Source organism: Cucumis sativus, chromosome 2 (genome assembly GCF_000004075.3).
Source record: "Cucumis sativus cultivar 9930 chromosome 2, Cucumber_9930_V3, whole genome shotgun sequence".
NCBI lineage: Eukaryota > Viridiplantae > Streptophyta > Magnoliopsida > Cucurbitales > Cucurbitaceae > Cucumis > Cucumis sativus.
In genome coordinates this window covers 24,462,467-24,481,516 of record NC_026656.2, presented here as the reverse complement: position 1 = coordinate 24,481,516, position 19,050 = coordinate 24,462,467, and the positions used below count along the sequence as shown (strand labels likewise).

Sequence of the window (19,050 nt, the reverse complement as noted above, 5' to 3'; positions counted from 1 at the left end):
TAACAACTCATTGTAAGGGAAATACTTAACCCTTTAGCTTTCAACACTTAACTTAAGTTCAACTACTAAACGATAAGTACAAATACTAATGGAGCGAAACAAACATAACTTCTCTTTATTAACTTAACACTTTCCACAGAGTTCGCACTTAACGAATACATTCCTTTCTTACACGCTACAAAAGTAAGGCCTGAATTCCAATTTTATTGACAATTGTGAGTAGTTTCTGGTTTCCTTTTGATTGGCAACTAATGACTACAGTACATTCTTTTCTCACTATTCATTTTCATTATTTTGTTAATTTAGTGATAAAAGTAAACAACCAAACTGTTTAATAACAGTAAATAACTAAACTGTTTAGTAACAGTTTTAAAATGTGTGTTAGTGAGCAGCCTTAATATCCCCCCTCAAGCCAATGTCTGCAGCATGTGTAACACCTAGTTTTGCTCGAAGTGGAATGAAGGAATGTGCAGATAGTGGCTTAGTCAATATAATTGCAACTTGAATTGTTGCTGGAAGATGTTGAACTGTAATCTTTCGTTGCAGAACAAGGTCTCTCACAAAATAAATGTCTAGCTCTACATGTTTTGTTCTTGAGTGAAGTATTGGATTTGCGCTTAGGTGAGCAGCTCCAAGATTGTCACACCACAATATTTGTGGTTTTGGTAGAAGGATCTTCATTTCTTTGAAGAGAGAGGCTAACCATACAAGTCCAGTGGCTACATTTGCATGGCAACGAAATTCTACTTCAATACTTGATCTAAACACTGTTTGTTGCTTTTTAGATCCCAAGTGATTAAATTTCTGAAAAAGTACACACATATTTCGGATGTTGAGCTTCTGTCATCAGGATGTGATGCCCAGTCAACATCAGCAAAGGCCTGAAGTGTAAAGTTGGTAGATTCCTTTAGTAGCAGCCCATGTTTCAATGTTCCTTTGAGGTATCGAAGGATTCTTTTCACTGCTTGCCAGTGTGATAGTTTTGGACTGTGCATAAATTGACAGACACGGTTCACTAAGTAAGCTATTTCAGGTCTTGTGATTGTTACATATTGTAGTGCTCCTACAATACTTTTGTACGTATGGAAATTTTCAAAATTTTTCCTGCCTTTAGATGATAAGATGGTAGAACAAAACTATCAAGCTTTCTCTATCCATCTTATGCTCTCAACTTGTTCCTTTTGCCTTCTAACAAGGATCCCACGCCAACCATTCTTTAACGAAGAGAATAAGTTGGGAACACACTTTAATTTAGTGATTTAGGGTTTCTCATTTGAGTGTGTCGTACTTACGACGAAGTTTGTGAGAAAACTTGAAGTTTGTAGTTATTATAATTTGTATTGTCCTAGCATTGATTATCAAATATTCAATTGTGGTTTTACTTTGTGTAAATTGGTGAACAATTCTCAATGAAACTTTGAACAAAAGTCTAAATTCATTTATTTAGAAAAGTAAAGGGTTATAGTTGATATGACTATAAGTTTCACAACAAGTTTTTTCCAAATATTTAGGATTATAAGAAAATATCCAATATGACTATTGCCATGGTCTATAAGTCACATCCTTCAAAAGTTGTATCTAATTTTGTTCTCTCCAAATTATTTTGTTATATGTGTAAAAACTTTAGAAAATATTACATAAAAAAACATTTAGAAAAAAATAGCTACACTTACTTTTTGCATATGCAAATATGACAAAATGAGTATTATAAAACGATTATCATATGACCATGAAATGTAAGTTTATCAACTTTTAAATTTGGTACTTTTATAATTTAGAAAATAGAGTGACATGTTTCCCGTTATAATTTTGTTAGGAGCTCAAAAACATTTTCCTCTCATTGAGTATCTTTTGCAACTATATTATTATATATTTTTCCTAATAATAGTAACAAAAAGAAAAGAAGAAGAAAAGTGTGGCCTCTGTTGCTTGTGCCACAAGCATATATATAGCCTATGGGGTTCTTTTTTTTTTGCTGATTTCAACATTCTCCATCTCCAACGCACAAAAGAAATGGAGATTTGGTTCGTCATCCTCGTTTCCCTCTGCATCTCCTCTCTTCTCACCTCCATTTTTACCCATTTTCGAACCTCCTCCAACCTTCCACCGGGCCCTCCTTCAATTCCCATCTTCACTAATTTTCAATGGCTCCGCAGATCCCCTCTCCAAATTGAATCTCTTCTTCGCAGTTTCGTCACCAAATATGGCCCTGTCGTCACCCTCCCTATTGGCAACCACCCCGTCGTCTTCATTGCCGACCGCTCCATTGCTCATAAAGCTCTTTTCAAACACGGCGCTCTCTTCGCCGACCGTCCTCCGGCACCTCCCTTGAGCAAGGTCATCTCTTCCAATCAATACAGCATTAGCTCTGCATCTTACGGTCCACTCTGGCGCCTCCTCCGTCGCAATCTCACTTCCCAAATCCTCCATTCTTCTCGTATCGTATTCTACAGCCAAGCTCGCAGGTGGGTTTTGGATATTCTTCTCAGTCGCCTTCAATCTCACTCACAATCTAAAATACCCGTCTTAGTCGTCGAGAATTTTCAATATGCCATGTTTTGTTTGTTGGTGTTGATGTGTTTTGGGGATAAGCTTGAGGAGTCCCAGATTCGTGAAGTCGAGAAAGTAGAGCGAGAGCTTATATTGAGTTTTCAGCGTTTCAACATTTTCAATTTCTGGCCTAAATTCACAAAGATTTTGCTCAGAAAACGTTGGGAGGCCTTTCTCCAAATAAGAAAAAACCAAGAGAATGTCCTAAATCGTTTGATCGAAGAACGAAGGAAGGCCAATAAAAACAGGGCCAACAAAGCTCAAAATGAAGAAAAAGAAGAATTTGTGGTGTCATATGTGGACACATTGCTCGATTTGGAGCTCCCCAATGAGGACAATAGAAAGCTTTCTAATGAGGAAATAGTCACCCTATGCTCAGAGTTCCTCAACGCAGGCACGGATACCACCTCAACAGCACTGCAATGGATAATGGCGAATATAGTGAAAAACTCAAAAATCCAGAACAAACTCTTGGCAGAAATTAGAGGAGTAATGGGAAATGGATCAACAGAGGATGAGGTGAAGGAAGAGGATTTGGAGAAACTTCCATATCTAAAAGCAGTGGTTTTAGAAGGATTAAGACGACACCCACCAGGGCATTTCGTGTTACCACATGCAGTGAAAGAAGACACGATATTGGAAAACTATGTGATACCAAAGAATGGGACAGTAAATTTCATGGTGGCGGAGATGGGGTTGGATCCAAAAGTGTGGGAAGATCCAATGGTATTTAAGCCGGAGAGGTTCTTGAAAGGCGGTGAAGGAGAAGGAGCTGTGTTTGATATAACAGGAAGCAAAGAGATAAAAATGATGCCGTTCGGAGCAGGAAGAAGGATGTGTCCTGGATTTGTTCTGGCGATTCTCCATTTGGAGTACTTCATTGCAAATTTGGTATGGAGGTTTGAATGGAAGGAAGTAAAGGGAGATGAAGTTAGTTTGGGAGAGAAAATAGAGTTCACAGTGGTGATGGAAAAACCTTTGAAAGCTGACATAATTCCTAGGTGAATTTGGCCTGCTTTGTGGTTTGTGATTTGTTATTTACAAGTCCAAATTCATAGATTAGTTTAATCCCAAGAGTCAAGACTAAACCTTGGCTTTGACTACTTAATTATGTATTAAGCACAAATACGAACTACCTCTACCCCAATCAACTCCATTTGCATTAGGTATATATATTTAAAGTTAATTAAATTACAATTTTAGTACTTTGTACAAAGGACATATTTGGAGGAATTTTTTAAGTTGTGATTTTAACCGGATTCATTTGTTAATTAAAGGTGAAATAAGTGCGATGATCGATAATATCCTCTAACTATATCGAAAGTAATTAACTACAAAAACAGCTAAAGTAAAATTAGACACAATAAAGTTAGAAATGGATAGTAAGAGGTAGGTTGGGACCAACTAAGCACAAGTTGGTGGGCACGTCACGCCCTAAGTTTAAGAGGAAAAATAAATGAACTAATATCACATCTGAATTTAAGGGATTCTGCGAACATGAAAGTAAAGTTAAGATAGACTTAAAAGAATTAAATGCATGTTACAACATATATCGAGGTGCACCTTCCTTTTCTGTGGATCGATCATAGAAATTCCAAAGTTAATTCTATATTGGGTGGCCTCTAACAAACCTTCCAGACAAGTAAAGATGTTGTCTGGTACGGATGCAGGGTAGTGTTGGGTGGGTCTGAGGCCCACATAAATCGATAATGGAGGAGTGTCTGAGAAAGATAAAAAGTATGAGTGAGAAAGAGTCTCACCTTAAATGTTATTCACTAATACACATTATTAGGGAAGCCTAAGATCAATGGAGAGGGGTCTTGCACTTAGACACAGCATAAACGATTTTGTAAAGAGTTAAGTTAATTGTGTGTCACTTTTATTGTTTCTTGATAGATAAGTACAACGATGTACTTACTTAACAAAATATCCTCGCGCATGCTACACTTAGATAGTTGGTGATATTTCTGACGGTGGTTTGGAGAGATTTATAACCTAGTTCAATTCCTATGCTTTATAATTAGAATTTAGCACTATAGTTTGATAAGACATTCATAATTAAATAGGTCCAGCGTAAGATCTAGACATGAATGATTTATTAAATCATACTATAGTTACTATTTATGAATTTTGATCCAACTATAAAGACTAAATAAATCCAAAAGTTTTGACAAATATATATTAATCAATTCATATATTTTAGTATAATATTGGTGGGTGAAACATTCAATCTATACCGAGAAAGACCATATCAATTAAACTAAGCTTACTTTTACTTTATCAACCAAATTTGAAAACATGATGTAACAATCAACCAATAGTAAGTTCTATATTTCATATTTTTTAAACTTCATAAACCTTTTAGACACAAGCTACCAAGCTTATAATTTAAGCTGAATTTACTCATATCTCTTTTGTACCTAATGCAAATGCAGTTAATTGAGTAGAACAGGTTCATATTTGTGCTAATACATGATTCAATTTCTTACATAACTAAGTAGCGAAAGCAAAGCCTTAGTCTTGTGTTGTGTTTAGCCTGCCTTTGCATTTAATTTGGACTCACAAGGCACAAAGCTTTAAGAGGCTTTTCACCTTGGAATAATGTTGGCTTTAAGAGGCTTCTCCATCACCACTGTGAACTCTACCTTCTCCAAAAGACTAACTTCCTCTCCCTTTACTTCCTTCCACTCAAATCTCCATACCAAATTTGCAATGAAGTACTCCAAATGAAGAATTGCAAGGCCTAATCCAGGACACATCCTTCTCCCTGCTCCGAAAGGCATCATCTTTATCTCTTTGCTTCCTGTTATATCAAACTCAACTCCTTCTCCTTCGTTGCCTTTCATGAACCTCTCCGGCTTAAACGCCATCGGATCTTCCCACACTTTTGGATCCCAACCTATCTCCGCCACCATGAAATTTACTATACCATTCTTTGGTATCACATAATTTTCCAATATGGTGTCTTCTTTCACTGCGTGTGGCAACAAGAAATGCCCTGGTGGGTGTCTTCTTAATCCCTCTAAAATCATAGCTTTCAGATATGGTAGTTTCTCCAAATCCTCTTCCTTTACCTCCTCCCTTGATCCATCTCCCATCACTCCTTTCATTTCTGACAAAAGCTTATTCTGGATTTCTGGGTTCTTCACTAAATTTGCCATTATCCATTGCAGCGCCGTGGCAGTTGTGTCGGTGCCGCCGGAGAGGAACTCCGAGCACAGGGTGACCATCTCCTCATCAGTGAGCTTTCTATTGTCCTCTTCAGGGAGCTTTAAATCAAGCAGTGTGTCCACATATGAAAACACAAAACCTTCTTTGTCTTCATTTTTGGCACTGCTTGCTCTGTTTTGGATGGCTGTTCTTCTTGATTCAATCAATGGGATGACGACTTTATCTTGCTTTCTTCTGATTTCAAGAAATGCCTCCCAACGTTTTCGGAAGAAAATCTTGGACAATTTAGGCAACAAATCAAGATTGCTAAAACGTTGAAAATTCAAAAGCAAAACTCGATGCACGTCTTCAATTTCCTTGATCAGGGACTCCTCAAGCTTATCCCCAAAACACATCAACACCAACAAACAGAACATAGCATGCTGAAAATGTTCAATAACACAAACGGGATTTCCCGATTCAGACTGAGAAACAAACCGATTAATAAGGACATCCAAAACCCACTTGCGAGCTTCACTGTAGGATTTGAGACGGGAAGGATGGAGGATTTGGGAAGTGAGATTACGGCGGAGGAGGCGCCAGAGTGGGCCGTAAGAGGCAGAGTTAATGTTGTGTTGGTTGGAGGTAATGATCTTGGCAACAGGTAGCGCCGGTGGACGATCGGCGAAGAGGGCGCCGTTGAGGACGAGGGCCTTGTGGGCGATGGAGGGGTCGGCGATGAAGATGACGGGGCGGGTGCCGATGGGGAGGGTGATGATGGGGCCATATTTTGCGACGAAACTACGAAGTAGAGACTCGATTTGGAGGGTGGATTTGCGGAGCCACTGGAAATTGGTGAGGATGGGGATTGAAGGAGGGCCTGGTGGAAGCTTGGAGGAGGTACGGAGAAGGGTGAAAATGGAGGTGAGAAGAGAGCAGATGGAGAAGGAGACGAGGACGATGAACCAATTCTCCATTTTTTTTGTGAGATGGAGATTGGATGTGGAATTCAGCCAAAATAATATCCGTTAGGCTCTATCTGTCAGTGTCTTGGAGTTGGGTTGGGTTTTCAGTTCAATAATCATCCATGTTTTGGTGTGTGGATATTAAAAATCAAAAAAAAAAAAAAGAAGAAGAAGAAGAAGAAACTAAGATAACAATTATAGGTGGATCAAGAAAGTGGAAAATTCTTCAAAATGAAAAAATTGGCAAAAATATTTACAAACCTCTCACGTACACAAATGTAGAGTCCAAATGACCAATTTACTCATATTTATTATTAATAATATAAAAATGAAATAAGAAAAATAGATTAAGATTTGCATTTATTAGATACTTTATGTAAATATATACGTGATTAATTCTATTATGTTGATAACATAAATTATTGAAAAAAAACCATTGAAATATATAGAAATTTTGGTCATACCTGACAAGAAATAATAGAACTATATGAGTCACTATACATATTATTGTATATATTGATAACATCATCTGTATATGCAATGATAAATAATGAAACTATATGTGATAGAAGTTATGTTTTATTGAAAATATATCATTGTATATATCTAATAAATCACATAACATAAATATATTATTTTGTTGATGACACATTAAGAAACAAAAAATAAATAAATAAGTTTAATGAAACAAATATGCACTAACGTTAATAAAATAATTGTACGTGTCACAACTTATGTATTATTAAAAATATGCAGATGTATATATCTGATAAATCACATAAGAGAATTAGATTATAAATGTATATATTGTTCACGGAATCTTTACTAAACAAAAAAAATGAATAAGATGATCGAAATATGTCGTAATGAAACAAAATACTATTTGTATTAGGGTGAAATCTAACAGACCATAAGATATGATAAACAAAAAAATTAAGAACATGACCGAAAGATAGAACTCACCCAACATAGTTATTGGGGGTGGATAATTTAGAGTAACTCATTATACAAAAATAAAAATAAATAGAAAGGATAAAGAAAGAAGAAGGAAAATCAATTTTGTTATAGCGGGTAAATATTTTGATATTTTAAAAATGTCCCTATAAATTATATAATAAATTTGGTATAATATAATTAAGGTCATATTTTCGAAAATCAATTATATTAAATATTCATATGAAGGTTAAAATGGTCCTAAAAACACGAAATCTTACCTAAGATAATAAATAAAATTTTAGGACATTAGTGAAATTTGATGTATAAAGTACTAGGTGATTTTTCTAAATTTTCTTTATATTTTATGTAATTTTTCAAAGCTAACTTATAAAAAAAAAGTGACTCTCAACTTTATATTTTGGGTCAAATATACCTCTAAACTTTTAAAAGTTTCATAAATACCCTCGAACTTTTAAAATTGGTTAAAAAATACTTTTATCTTTAGTTTTGGATGAAACCCGTTAAAAGTTTCTTTTAAAAAACTCCCCCTAAACTATAACAATTTTAAAAATACTCTTAACCTTTAAACAAAATTTAAAACTACTCCTACAATCAATATATGAACTAAAAACCGTTCATTTCTGGTTGAAAAAATAACTCTAAATTAAAAATATATGTATGGTTAGTATATTAAAATTTATTTGAAGTTGTTAGGTTATATGAGATTGGCAATATTTGTTTTATGGTTTCTTGATATTGAAAATGGATAGGTCTACATAATACAAAAATGTTCATTCTACTAAATAATTTTCTTGTCGGTGGTTGTCTTTTCTGTTTTTCCTACTAACATCTTCCTTTATTCCGTGTATAATTTGCTCAAGAATTTAGGATTGTTGATCATTGTGATTTAGTTGTGCATATTTAAAGGTCACTTAGTTCTTTGGTTAGGGTTGGTCGTTCATTTTATTTTTAAGAGCAATATTTATATTATCTTGTTGTAGTTGTTTCGCCTTGTGTTAGAAGATGGGATCGTGACTTTTCCTTACTATTGTTCATTGTGATTCATTTAGAAAATCTGTTTTAGTCTCTAAACTTCATTCTTCCCTCGACTTTTAAAAGTGATTGTTTAAGTCTCTAAACTTTTAAAAACAATATATTTTGGTCTCTACCGTTAATATTTTGTTAACTTTCTAACGGAATGGTGGGGTGGACTTAATGTTTAGATAACTAGGATGTCAAATAAGATAATCAGTTTTAATAGTTTAAGATTTTAATTTTTAGTTAAAGTTAGACGATAAATTGATGTTTTATCGAAGAATTAACTAAAAAAATTCACGATCGTCGCTATTTTGGCACATTGTCATTATACTTTACTTTCTCAACTTCCAATTTGGTGCATTGTCATTACGATTCATCCACATATAAATTTTTTAGTGCCTCATGTTAGAGATATTTTGTGATTCATTGAGGTGTTTTTTTTTTTTTTTTCCTCTTCCTTCCAATTATTTCTTCATTTTTTTGAGTTTTACGATTTATTGTGTGGGAATATTTGTTTACAAATTTGTAAAGTTTATTATAAACAAGTGTTATACTTTTTTTTTATTTTTCTAGTTTATTTTACCTTGTTATGGATGTTAAACATCAAGATCTCATTTCTGTTTTATTGTTTATTCTATTTATTAGCATTATTTTGATCTGTTTCAAGATATATTTCAATTTAAAAAATAAATAAAGGTTGGGGTGTCGAGATGAAATGTGAGAGATTTAAGTTTCAAAGAAAAAGAAAAAATAATTTTTAATTTGAGTTTTTTTAATTAAAGCGTGTCAATTATATTTCTACTTTAACATAAAAAATTTATAGAATAAATTAGCAAAGTTCATTTATTATTTAATCAATTTAATTAACATGATAAATCTAGAACCTAATCATCCAAATATAGCAAAGTCACATCATTATAAAGTTAAGAGAATTATGATGGTAGTGTGACCAAAACAGACAATTTTGAAAGTTCATAGACCAAAATAGAACCGGATGAAAAGTTTAGGAACCAAAATAAAAATTTAACCATTAAATAATTACGTTGATTTATTCTTTTTTATAAAAAAAAAATGTGATTGATTTTTACCAAAATAGATTAAATTGATTTTATCATGATGACATAATTAAAAATTTAAATGGAGAAATTTTTAAAAATAGGAAATAGGTGGTTAGAGAATAATTTATTTGAGAAAGTCTGCTTCAAACACTTGTGTTATTTATAGCCAAAGGATGATAAGATTTGCTATTGTAAGTAACTTATAGATGGTTGGAGTTGGAGTTGGAGTTGGAGTTGGAGATGTGTGATTGGATGAAAATCACAAAAAATCCATCTTATCATTTGTGATTTTCGTGTTGAAGAAAATGAGCAGTGAAATTGTCCAAAGGCAGCTTTCTTTGACTCTACAAATAATTCACTCTTAATTTCCTTGAAACCACGCTTTCTAAATGCAATGTACTCATTTTTATGATAAATATCATATCCATAGTCCATAGGATGGTTAATTGGGTTTGACGAAAACATTACTAGAGAAGTAGTAATTGTCTCACCTTCCAAACATTTAAACAACTAATAACATTTCTAATTTCAAATTGTTTAAATTAAAACTACTTTAAACTTTAATAGGTTGTAAACTATAATATTCTTTATTACACATCAATTTGAATATGTTCTTATACAAAATCAGTTTGGTTTCATTCTTATTTCTCCTCCAAATCAACAAAACCAAAGCCCACTTTCACCAAGTTCTACATTGAAAATTTAGTTTGTTACCAATTTCTATAATTGAACCCTTAATGAAACTCATAGTATAACAAAATCAGCTCTCAGTATGGATCCTTGGATGGATTTTAGCTTTCAGAGGCTTCTTCATGGCAACGGTGAGCTCTACCTTCTCCGACATGTCAACTTCGTCTCCATCAACGACCTTCCATTCGAACCGCCATACCAAATTAGCAACAAAATACTCCAAATGAAGAATCGCCAAACCAAATCCAGGGCATATCCTCCTCCCTGCTCCAAACGGCATCATCTTTATCTCTTTGCTCCCTGTTATATCAAACTCTGCTACTTGTTCTTCTTTTTCTTTCCCGCCCTTCATGAACCTCTCTGGATTAAACGCCGTCGGATCTTCCCACACTTTCGGATCTCGACCCATTTCCGCCACCATGAAATTTACGGACGCATTCTTTGGTATCACATAATTTCCCAACTCTGTATCTTCTTTCACCGCATGTGGTAGCACGAAATGCGCTGGTGGGTGTTTTCTTAATCCTTCCAAAACCACAGCTTTCAAATATGGAAGTTTCCCCAAAACCTCTTCCTTCACTTCCTCCCTTGATCCATTTCCCATTACTCCTTTCATCTCTACAAAAAGCTTGTTTTGGATTTCTGGGTATTTCACTAAATTCGCCATTATCCACTGCAAGGCTGTGGACGTTGTATCGGTGCCGGCGTTGAGGAATTCAGAGCATAAAGTAACTAATTCGTCATCATTAAGCTTTCTCTTCTCGTCAGGGAGCTCCAATTCAAGCAACGTATCAACATATGACACCACTATTTCTTCTTCTTCGTTTTGGGCCCTGTTTTCATTGGCCTTCCTTCGGGCATCGATCAAACGAGTTAGGACCTTCTCTTGGTTCTTTCTTAGTTGGAAAAACGCCTCCCAGCGTTTCCGAAACAAAATCTTTGTGACTTTAGGCCAGAAATTGAGAATGTTAAAACGCTGAAAACACAATATAAGTTGTCGCTCCACGTTCTCGACTTCGCGAATCTGGGATTCCTCAAGCTTATCCCCGAAACACATCAATACCAACAAACAAAACATGGCATACTGAAAATTCTCAACGACTGAGACAGGGTTTCCAGATTCAGACTGAGACTGAAGACGATTGAGAAGAATATCCAAAACCCACTTGCGAGCTTCACTATAGGATCTGACACGAGAAGGATGAAGAATTTGAGAAGTGAGATTGCGGCGGAGGAGGCGCCAAAGTGGGCCGTAAGAAGCAGAGCTAATGTTGTGTTGGTTGGAAGTCACGACTTTGCTAACGGATAGGGCCGGTGGACGGTCAGCAAAGAGAGCACCGTTTTGGACGAGGATTTTGTGGGCAATTGAACGGTCGGCGATGAAGACAGTGGGCCTGGAGCCGATGCGGAGGGTGAGAACAGGACCATATTTAGCGACGAAACTCCGGAGAAGAGACTCGATTTGGAGGGAGGATCTGCGGAGCCATAGGAAATTGGTGAGGATGGGGATTGAAGGAGGGCCTGGTGGAAGCTTTGTGGAGGTTTGGAAATGGGTAAAAATGGAAGTGAGAAGAGAGCAGAGGGAGAGGGAGATTATGAAGATGAACCATATCTCCATTTTTGTTGTGTGGTTAGCTTTGTTGAATCCGAACAGAAACGGCACAGTGTTATATAACACACAAAAGCTAAAGAAGACTGTTTGTCAACCAATACTACAATGGTTAGAGTTAGATATTTTTTAGGAAGGTTTTTTTGGCGTGAATAGAACTCATTTTCAAATATTATTTTAACTCAATTACTCAAAAATATCCTTAGATTTTATCATATATTTCAACAGAATAACTCATTTCCATAAGGGGGTTATTTGAGTAAGTAGGTAAGATGTTTTTCCACGTATCAAAAGATTTCTCCACCCTCCTCTTCTTAGGGAGAAAGAAAGGGGAGGAGGGTACGTATTAGGATGGCTCCTCCGTCGAAAACTTAAATGATAATCTGCCTAAACTCTCTCTGAAAAAATATATATTATCTTGTCCAAAAAGTCATTTTCACAATATCTGATTCCTTAACCTTCGACCGATGATATCTTGATCTTAGGTGGATCTTGAACAACACACATGCTCCCCTGAATTAGTCAAGCAAATCATCAATAGTGAACTCAACTTTCCTATCAGGTGGCAGTCTTGACAAGTCTTCTTAAAAAACATCAAGAAACTCATTCACCACTAGAACATCCTCTGACTTCAACTTCTCCTTTTGCACCTCTTACAATATGTGCAAGGAAAGGTTACCTTTACCTTTCCTTTACATCCTTACACAGCTTTAAGAGCTGAAATTAAACATGTCATAATGATCTTCCTTTTACCTCTGATCACTACCTCAATCACTCTCGGTTTCCGAAAAGCCACCTCTTTCCTATGACAAGTTTATAGATCCACTCTTGTTCTCAAATGAACACTAGCACACATATAGGATCTATTCAAATGCTTCTTTAAAGAAATTTTGCACATATGTTAATCTAAGAAATCATTAGAACATGATACAAAATCCATGTGAGTAGATAATTCAGTTGCATCTGAGGCATGCCTTCTGTTATAAATATCCATCGATCATCGCTTAGCATGGGCTAACGTTGGTGATGTGTATTTGTGAGACCCTTGATTACCATCATCATTATTATTTATAATGTACAGATTACACAATGAAAATAATGAATTAAAAATATTTTTAAATTCACTGAAGCACTTGTCTCAAACTAATTACTACACATTGAAATATTTATTGAAGAATTACACAAGTAGGAGTTCAAATTTGCAGTTTATTTTGGTTTGTAACATGAAGGATATTATACCAGTTTGTGCTGAAAGAGTGCTAAGAGAAGAGCAATCAGAACAGGTGTAGTAACTGTTGACAAGACATCCCTTTGAATTTTGAAACCACTTGGCTATAATGGATTGAGAGGAATTATAATAGGCTCTTTGTATGAAGGAGTACCTACAAGGCCACATATTATTTATTTCGATTTCATGCAAACAGTAGATGGAGCTCTTGGTCTAAAGGTTAAGATTTGTTCTTTTTCACTTTCTGATGAGCATCAATGACAATTTCTCATTCATAATGAGAGGCCTCATTCATTCCTAGTTGGAGTTTTTTTAATTTTTCAACTACCGTGCTTCTCCCTCTTCCCTCTTCCTTCTTCCCTCTTCCCTCTTCCCTCTTCCCTCGTCCCTCTTCCACCATTACACATTCCTCTGAGAGCTAACTTTCCCCTAAACTGTACAAATTTGAGGGATTGTTGAGCTTGAGAGGGAAATATAGGGACCGACTTTTCAAAATTTACAGCTTCCTCAATCTGAAACAGGTCATTTAAATCAGAATCCAAAGGGTCCTTTATCAATTGATCCTCCTTCTCAGCTGTCTTCAACACAAGGTCATCTTCCTCACTGCTTATACTAAGGGAGAATCAAAAAACTAGAGCACACTTCTTTCTAGACAAAGGGAACGAAGTTTGACTAGGAGAGCCTCTAAAAAACTAACCATTGGATTAGGAAAAGAAAAATCATAGTAGTTAAAATGAGGATGGCTAGAACTATGAGGGTCTGACCTGTTTGGGTGAGATGGGGCTTGAATAAAGGTACACTTAGCCTCTAACAAATCCGGATTCTGGTCTAACAACAAACTTGCTTTTAAGACATTTTGTTTTTGGATCTCCTTCAATCTCTTTCTTCTAACAAAGTGCTCTGGGAACGTCTCGAAGATAATCGGGAGTTTCTTTGGTTTTGAATGTTTTTCTGACTTATCTCGTAACCCGGATCTGGCCGAGGAAGAAATGGAAGAAGAATGCGAAGTGGAGGAAGATTTGGAAATTGGGGCTTCACGGGAGAAGATTTAGAGGGCACTGATCCGGCACTAGAGAATGGGGGCAAAGGTTTTAGAAAAAGAAAGAGACTTGCAATTCGAGGAAGTTGGATCAACCAGTGGGAGGCCACAAGCCGACTGGATAGACTTCAAAGCTGTATCAAAATAATTGGGCTGAGAAGGGTTTAAGATCGTGATTGCATCCGCAACCTGACCAGCTCTAATACCCATCTAAGACCCAGATGAAGGAATTTCATTAAGCAAACCAAGATTTGAGCCGATCAGCACTAGAAGGAAAGCCCTGATAGCTCCTTATGTTCTGTCAGCCAGTGTTATGAGTTACGAGAAGGAGCCAGAAATTTTTCTCAGTTTCAAGAAAAATCAATAACCTATCAGAAGACTTAGTCGCCAAATTATGACCCACGAGTTTAAAGGATCAAACAAGATACAATGGACAAACTAAACAAAGATCACTAGAAAAATAGGGATGTCGATTGTATAAACAGTAAAATCTGCATAGGCTGACTAAGGATTGTAAAGCCGCATCCAACATGAGAGGCAGAAAACAGAATGTCATGGCCTGAATCATAATACAAACTAAATACATCGGATCAATGGTTCTTAAATTCATTGCAGGAACTAGGATAGAAGAGACAGGTAAAAGTGAACTTTGCCAAAGTAAAAGTGAGCATCTGAACATCCAATATTTGTTCTGATGGCTTTTGAAATAGAATTCAAAAAATATTTATACGAAGCAAAGGTCAAGGAAACTTAACTTTATCCTTAAAAGTTTTGACAAAAAGAAAAAACGAAATTCTGGCATGGATCCAAGCAGATAAATGAAGTAGATGGTCAGGCAACCATCTCTGTATGTTTTCATACTAAAGCTTTAGTATTACCAATGTTGTCATCTTTTTAACAAAACGAGTAATAACAAAACACAACTTTATAGCCAAAAATAATATATATATAAGAATGATTTGAACTGCAGACACAAGGTATACTCAATAGACAATGATATTTTTGTTAGTATACAATATCCTAGGTAATTCCAACCCATGGATACACAATGTTAGATATTACTTGTTCTATCCTACTAGAGGTTGCAACGATTATTCTCTCAACCCAATCGTTCACCATATTTCTTTCTTTTTTATCTTGGTTCAAGTATCTATGTAGTAAATGACACAATGTATACAATGAGTGGTCAAGTCCAACAAGGAAAGGATAAATTGAAGTATCGTGATAGTAACGGCTAGTGTAAGGGATCACATTAAATTAAAATGGCACCAATTAGAAAGTCTACTTAAATTGTATATTCCTTCAAAATTCCAAAATAAGCCATTGCCTCTTTTTTTTTTTTTTTTTTTTTTTTTTTTTTTTTTTTTTTTTTTTTTTTTTTTTTGTGAATAGAATATAAACCAACTTGGATGTATCTCTTACTCACTCCAGAAAATATAAGTTCATCAGTGCAATAATCACATACGTGGGACGTAAAGTGACAAATTAGTCAATGCAATTTGAAGCAGAAACAACAGAAGTAGAGTGTGCTCTTAGTCCCTGAACTCTCCCAATATAATAATTATGATACAGATAGAAATTGTGCCCCTGCATTCAGATTATATTCCATTCTTACAAATGTGAAATGGAATTTCAAATTATTGTAGATAAAAATATTATTGATAAATTTGTGAGTTTAAATAGTGTAATAGAGAAACCACATTCATATATCAGGTAAATACATAATATCTAAAACAGACACCATGAATATAACCAAATCCTTTACTAACACAAAAACTTGAATGGAAGAGACTTGAGGTGACCTGACAGAAGGAACATGCAGTATAAAGTGGATAATTGATCACAAATTGCATGTTAACTAAGTCAAAATTTTGACAACAGCGTCTTCAAATAACTTATAAAACTGATGATCAAATTGCGCTTTGGCCAGCCATTTGAGGGGGTTGTTCTGAGTGATACTGTTCTTCTATTGAGACCGCATCAGATGATGGCTGTTGTGGTCTTGTCATTTGAGTCGATTCCGATTGAAAATAATTATGACCTGTCATTTGAGATGATCTTGATTGAAAATAACTAGGACCTGACATCTGAGGTGATGAAGGGCCATAACTTCCTCTGGCTTGAGGGTTTGTGTAAGGTCGCCAGTTTGGTTCTCCCATTTGAGGGGTTTGTTGTGAGTGATGTTCTTCCATTGGGCGTGGATCAAATGATGAATGTTGTGGTTTTGTCATTTGAGCCGATCCTGATTGAAAATAATTAGAACATGTCGTTTGAGGCGGTCCTGATTGAAAATGACTAGGACTTGACATCTGAGGTGATGAATAACTTCCTCGAGCTTGAGGGTTTATAGAAGGCCGCCAACTTGGTTCTGCCATTTGAGAGGGTTGTCGTGAGTGATGTTCTTCCATTGGGGGTGGATCAAATGATGAATGTTGTGGTTTTGTCATTTGAGCCGATCCTGATTGAAAATAATTAGAACCTGTCGTTTGAGGAGAACCTGATTGAAAATGACTAGGATTTGACATCTGAGGTGAGGAATAACTTCCTCTAGCTTGAGGGTTTATAGAAGGCCGCCAATTTGCTTCTGTCATTTGAGGGGGTTGTTGCGAGTGATGTTCTTCCATTGGGGGTGGATTGAATGATGAATGCTGGGATTTTGTCATTTGAACCGATCCTGATTGAAAATAATTAGAACCTGTCGTTTGAGGCGAACCTGATTGAAAATGACTAGGACTTGACATTTGAGGTGAGGAATAAGTTCCTCTAGCTTGAGGGTTTATAGAAGGCCGCCAATTTGGCTCTGCCATTTGAGGGGGTCCTTGCAGTGGTCCTCCCATTTGAGGTGGTACCTGAGATTGTGAAATTCTTGGGGGTCCAGATAGGGGGCGATAAGCAGCATGTCCCCATTTATTCATATTTAGCAATCTTTCAATCTCTTCATGCCGACCAGCCTTTACAAATGCCTCTTTAACAAATTCCTCAAGTGTGGGAGTGAGGCCAATACCATACCTCATTATCTGGTCAAGCAACTCCCGACTAGCATCCAACGCACCTTCATTGCATAGCCCTCTAATCACAACGTCGTAGCATGTGGGATCCGGTTTAGGATCCCGCTCTCCCATTTTTGTTAAAATCTGAGCACAGTCAGCTGCCTTGCCATTCTTAATCAATTCACCAAATACCATATTTCCAAAGCTAGCAACAACTCTCAAACCAACATCAACCATTCTGTTAAAAACTCTCAATGCATCATCAATCTGCTCAATCTTTAAATAAGATTCTATAAGTGTCCTGTGAGTTGGGACATCAGGGGACAAGGATTTCGAGCAAAGTTCAGCAAAGAAAGTCTCTGCATCTGCCATCATTCCCTGTTCACAAAACCTTGCAATGATATTATTATACCCTGCAACGTCCATAGCAAAAGGCCTTGACTTTGGTTGAGTTCCCACCTTCCTGAAAGTCTCCACTGCCTCTGCGAACTTGCCATGCTTAAAGCATTCATTAACCATTATGTTGAACGTATCTGAATTAACTGCTTGGAAATTTGGTGGAGTGTGGTTATCCAACATCTGATCAAACAATGTCCAAGCCTCCGTTTTCTTTTCATGCTTAAGCAAAACCTCTAACAACACATTGCAAGTCGCTGGAACCATCTTGAATTGCCTATCAAGTAACGACTTGTACGATTCCATGGCCTCCTTTTCTTTCCCTTGATTGAAAAACCAATCCATGAACGTAGCATTCACAACTCCATCATAAACCAAACACCTCTCCTTCAACTCATCAAACAGTTCATTCGCCTTCTCCAAATTCCCCAAATTCAGAAACCCAGAAATCAAATTATTGAAAACCAACGAATCAGCGCCATGCCCTTTATTCAGCATTTCCCGCAGAAGATCCACAGCCTCCTCAATCCTCCCAGCATCAATCAATCCCTTAGTCAAATGCCGATAAGTCACTGCGGAAGGACTGAACGGAGCATTTGCAATAATATGACGATAAACCTCAAGACCCACATCAACACGGCCCTCATCGCAATGAGCATTAATCAAATTATTATACGACACCACATTGGGAACTATATTCGACTGGTTAAAGAAGAACTGAAACAATGCAATCGCATCACTATACCTCTTAGCCCGATACATAGCAGCAATAATAGCGTTACAAGTGAAAACCGTGGGGCGAGTATTGGAAAACACAGAATGACGAGCGACTGAAGAAGCCGCATCAAGATCACCAGCACGAATCAGGGATTGAACACGATTGTGAAGATTAAGACGAGGCCCCACAAGAGCGGATGTGGAGTCAGGAAGACGAGGGGCATTGGGATCACGCTGAGGGGGAGGGTAGTTGTCGCGACGAAGTGCATGGAGAGGCGGTTCAATACGAAGACGGCGCTTTCTACGGCGTCTTTCGGCAGCAGCTTCTTCGGCAGAGGAAAAGGAAAATGAGCGGGCAAGGAGAAGTGAGATGGGAGAAGAAGTTTGAGAGGAGGGTGGAATATGTTGGTTGAGAGGAGCAATGGTGGTAAGAGCAGGGGCATGTGAAGGAGAGGTTGAAGAGCGGCGGAGAGAGCGTAGGAGGAAGCGGTAAGGTGACATGATTAGACGACGGCGCCGGAGTAAGGAGGAGAAATAGTAGTTAAATTAAACCCTAGAAAAGAGAGAAACAGGGGTTTTGGAGCAATTCATACGTGGTGAAGAAGATATATTGGTTTATTATGCAAACCTTCCCTCTTTTTTTTTTCTTATTTCGAGAAATTTTTAGTGAATGTTAAAAAAAAA

The 19,050-nt window shown here is 36.5% G+C and overlaps 4 protein-coding genes across 4 annotated transcripts; 1 reads left to right on the top strand and 3 right to left on the bottom strand.

Annotated features, from left to right (window-relative positions):
• Positions 1-1,975: 1,975 nt before the first annotated feature.
• On the top strand, positions 1,976-3,701 carry LOC101221245 (cytochrome P450 89A2). Its single transcript, XM_004148049.3, has one exon. It carries the CDS (start codon positions 2,014-2,016, stop codon positions 3,553-3,555), a length of 1,542 nt encoding a protein of 513 aa, XP_004148097.1. The 5' UTR covers positions 1,976-2,013; the 3' UTR covers positions 3,556-3,701.
• A 1,151-nt stretch (positions 3,702-4,852) lies between these two features.
• On the bottom strand, positions 4,853-6,800 carry LOC101221011 (cytochrome P450 89A2). Its single transcript, XM_004148048.3, has one exon. It carries the CDS (start codon positions 6,675-6,677, stop codon positions 5,139-5,141), a length of 1,539 nt encoding a protein of 512 aa, XP_004148096.2. The 5' UTR covers positions 6,678-6,800; the 3' UTR covers positions 4,853-5,138.
• A 3,433-nt stretch (positions 6,801-10,233) lies between these two features.
• LOC101220777 (cytochrome P450 89A2) lies at positions 10,234-12,139 on the bottom strand. The gene has a single exon (XM_004148047.3). The coding sequence runs from the start codon at positions 12,003-12,005 to the stop codon at positions 10,458-10,460; it is 1,548 nt and encodes a 515-aa protein (XP_004148095.1). The 5' UTR covers positions 12,006-12,139; the 3' UTR covers positions 10,234-10,457.
• A 3,749-nt stretch (positions 12,140-15,888) lies between these two features.
• On the bottom strand, positions 15,889-18,967 carry LOC101220536 (pentatricopeptide repeat-containing protein At1g10270). Its single transcript, XM_011651770.2, has one exon. The coding sequence runs from the start codon at positions 18,865-18,867 to the stop codon at positions 16,174-16,176; it is 2,694 nt and encodes an 897-aa protein (XP_011650072.2). The 5' UTR covers positions 18,868-18,967; the 3' UTR covers positions 15,889-16,173.
• Between the last annotated feature and the right edge of the window lie 83 nt (positions 18,968-19,050).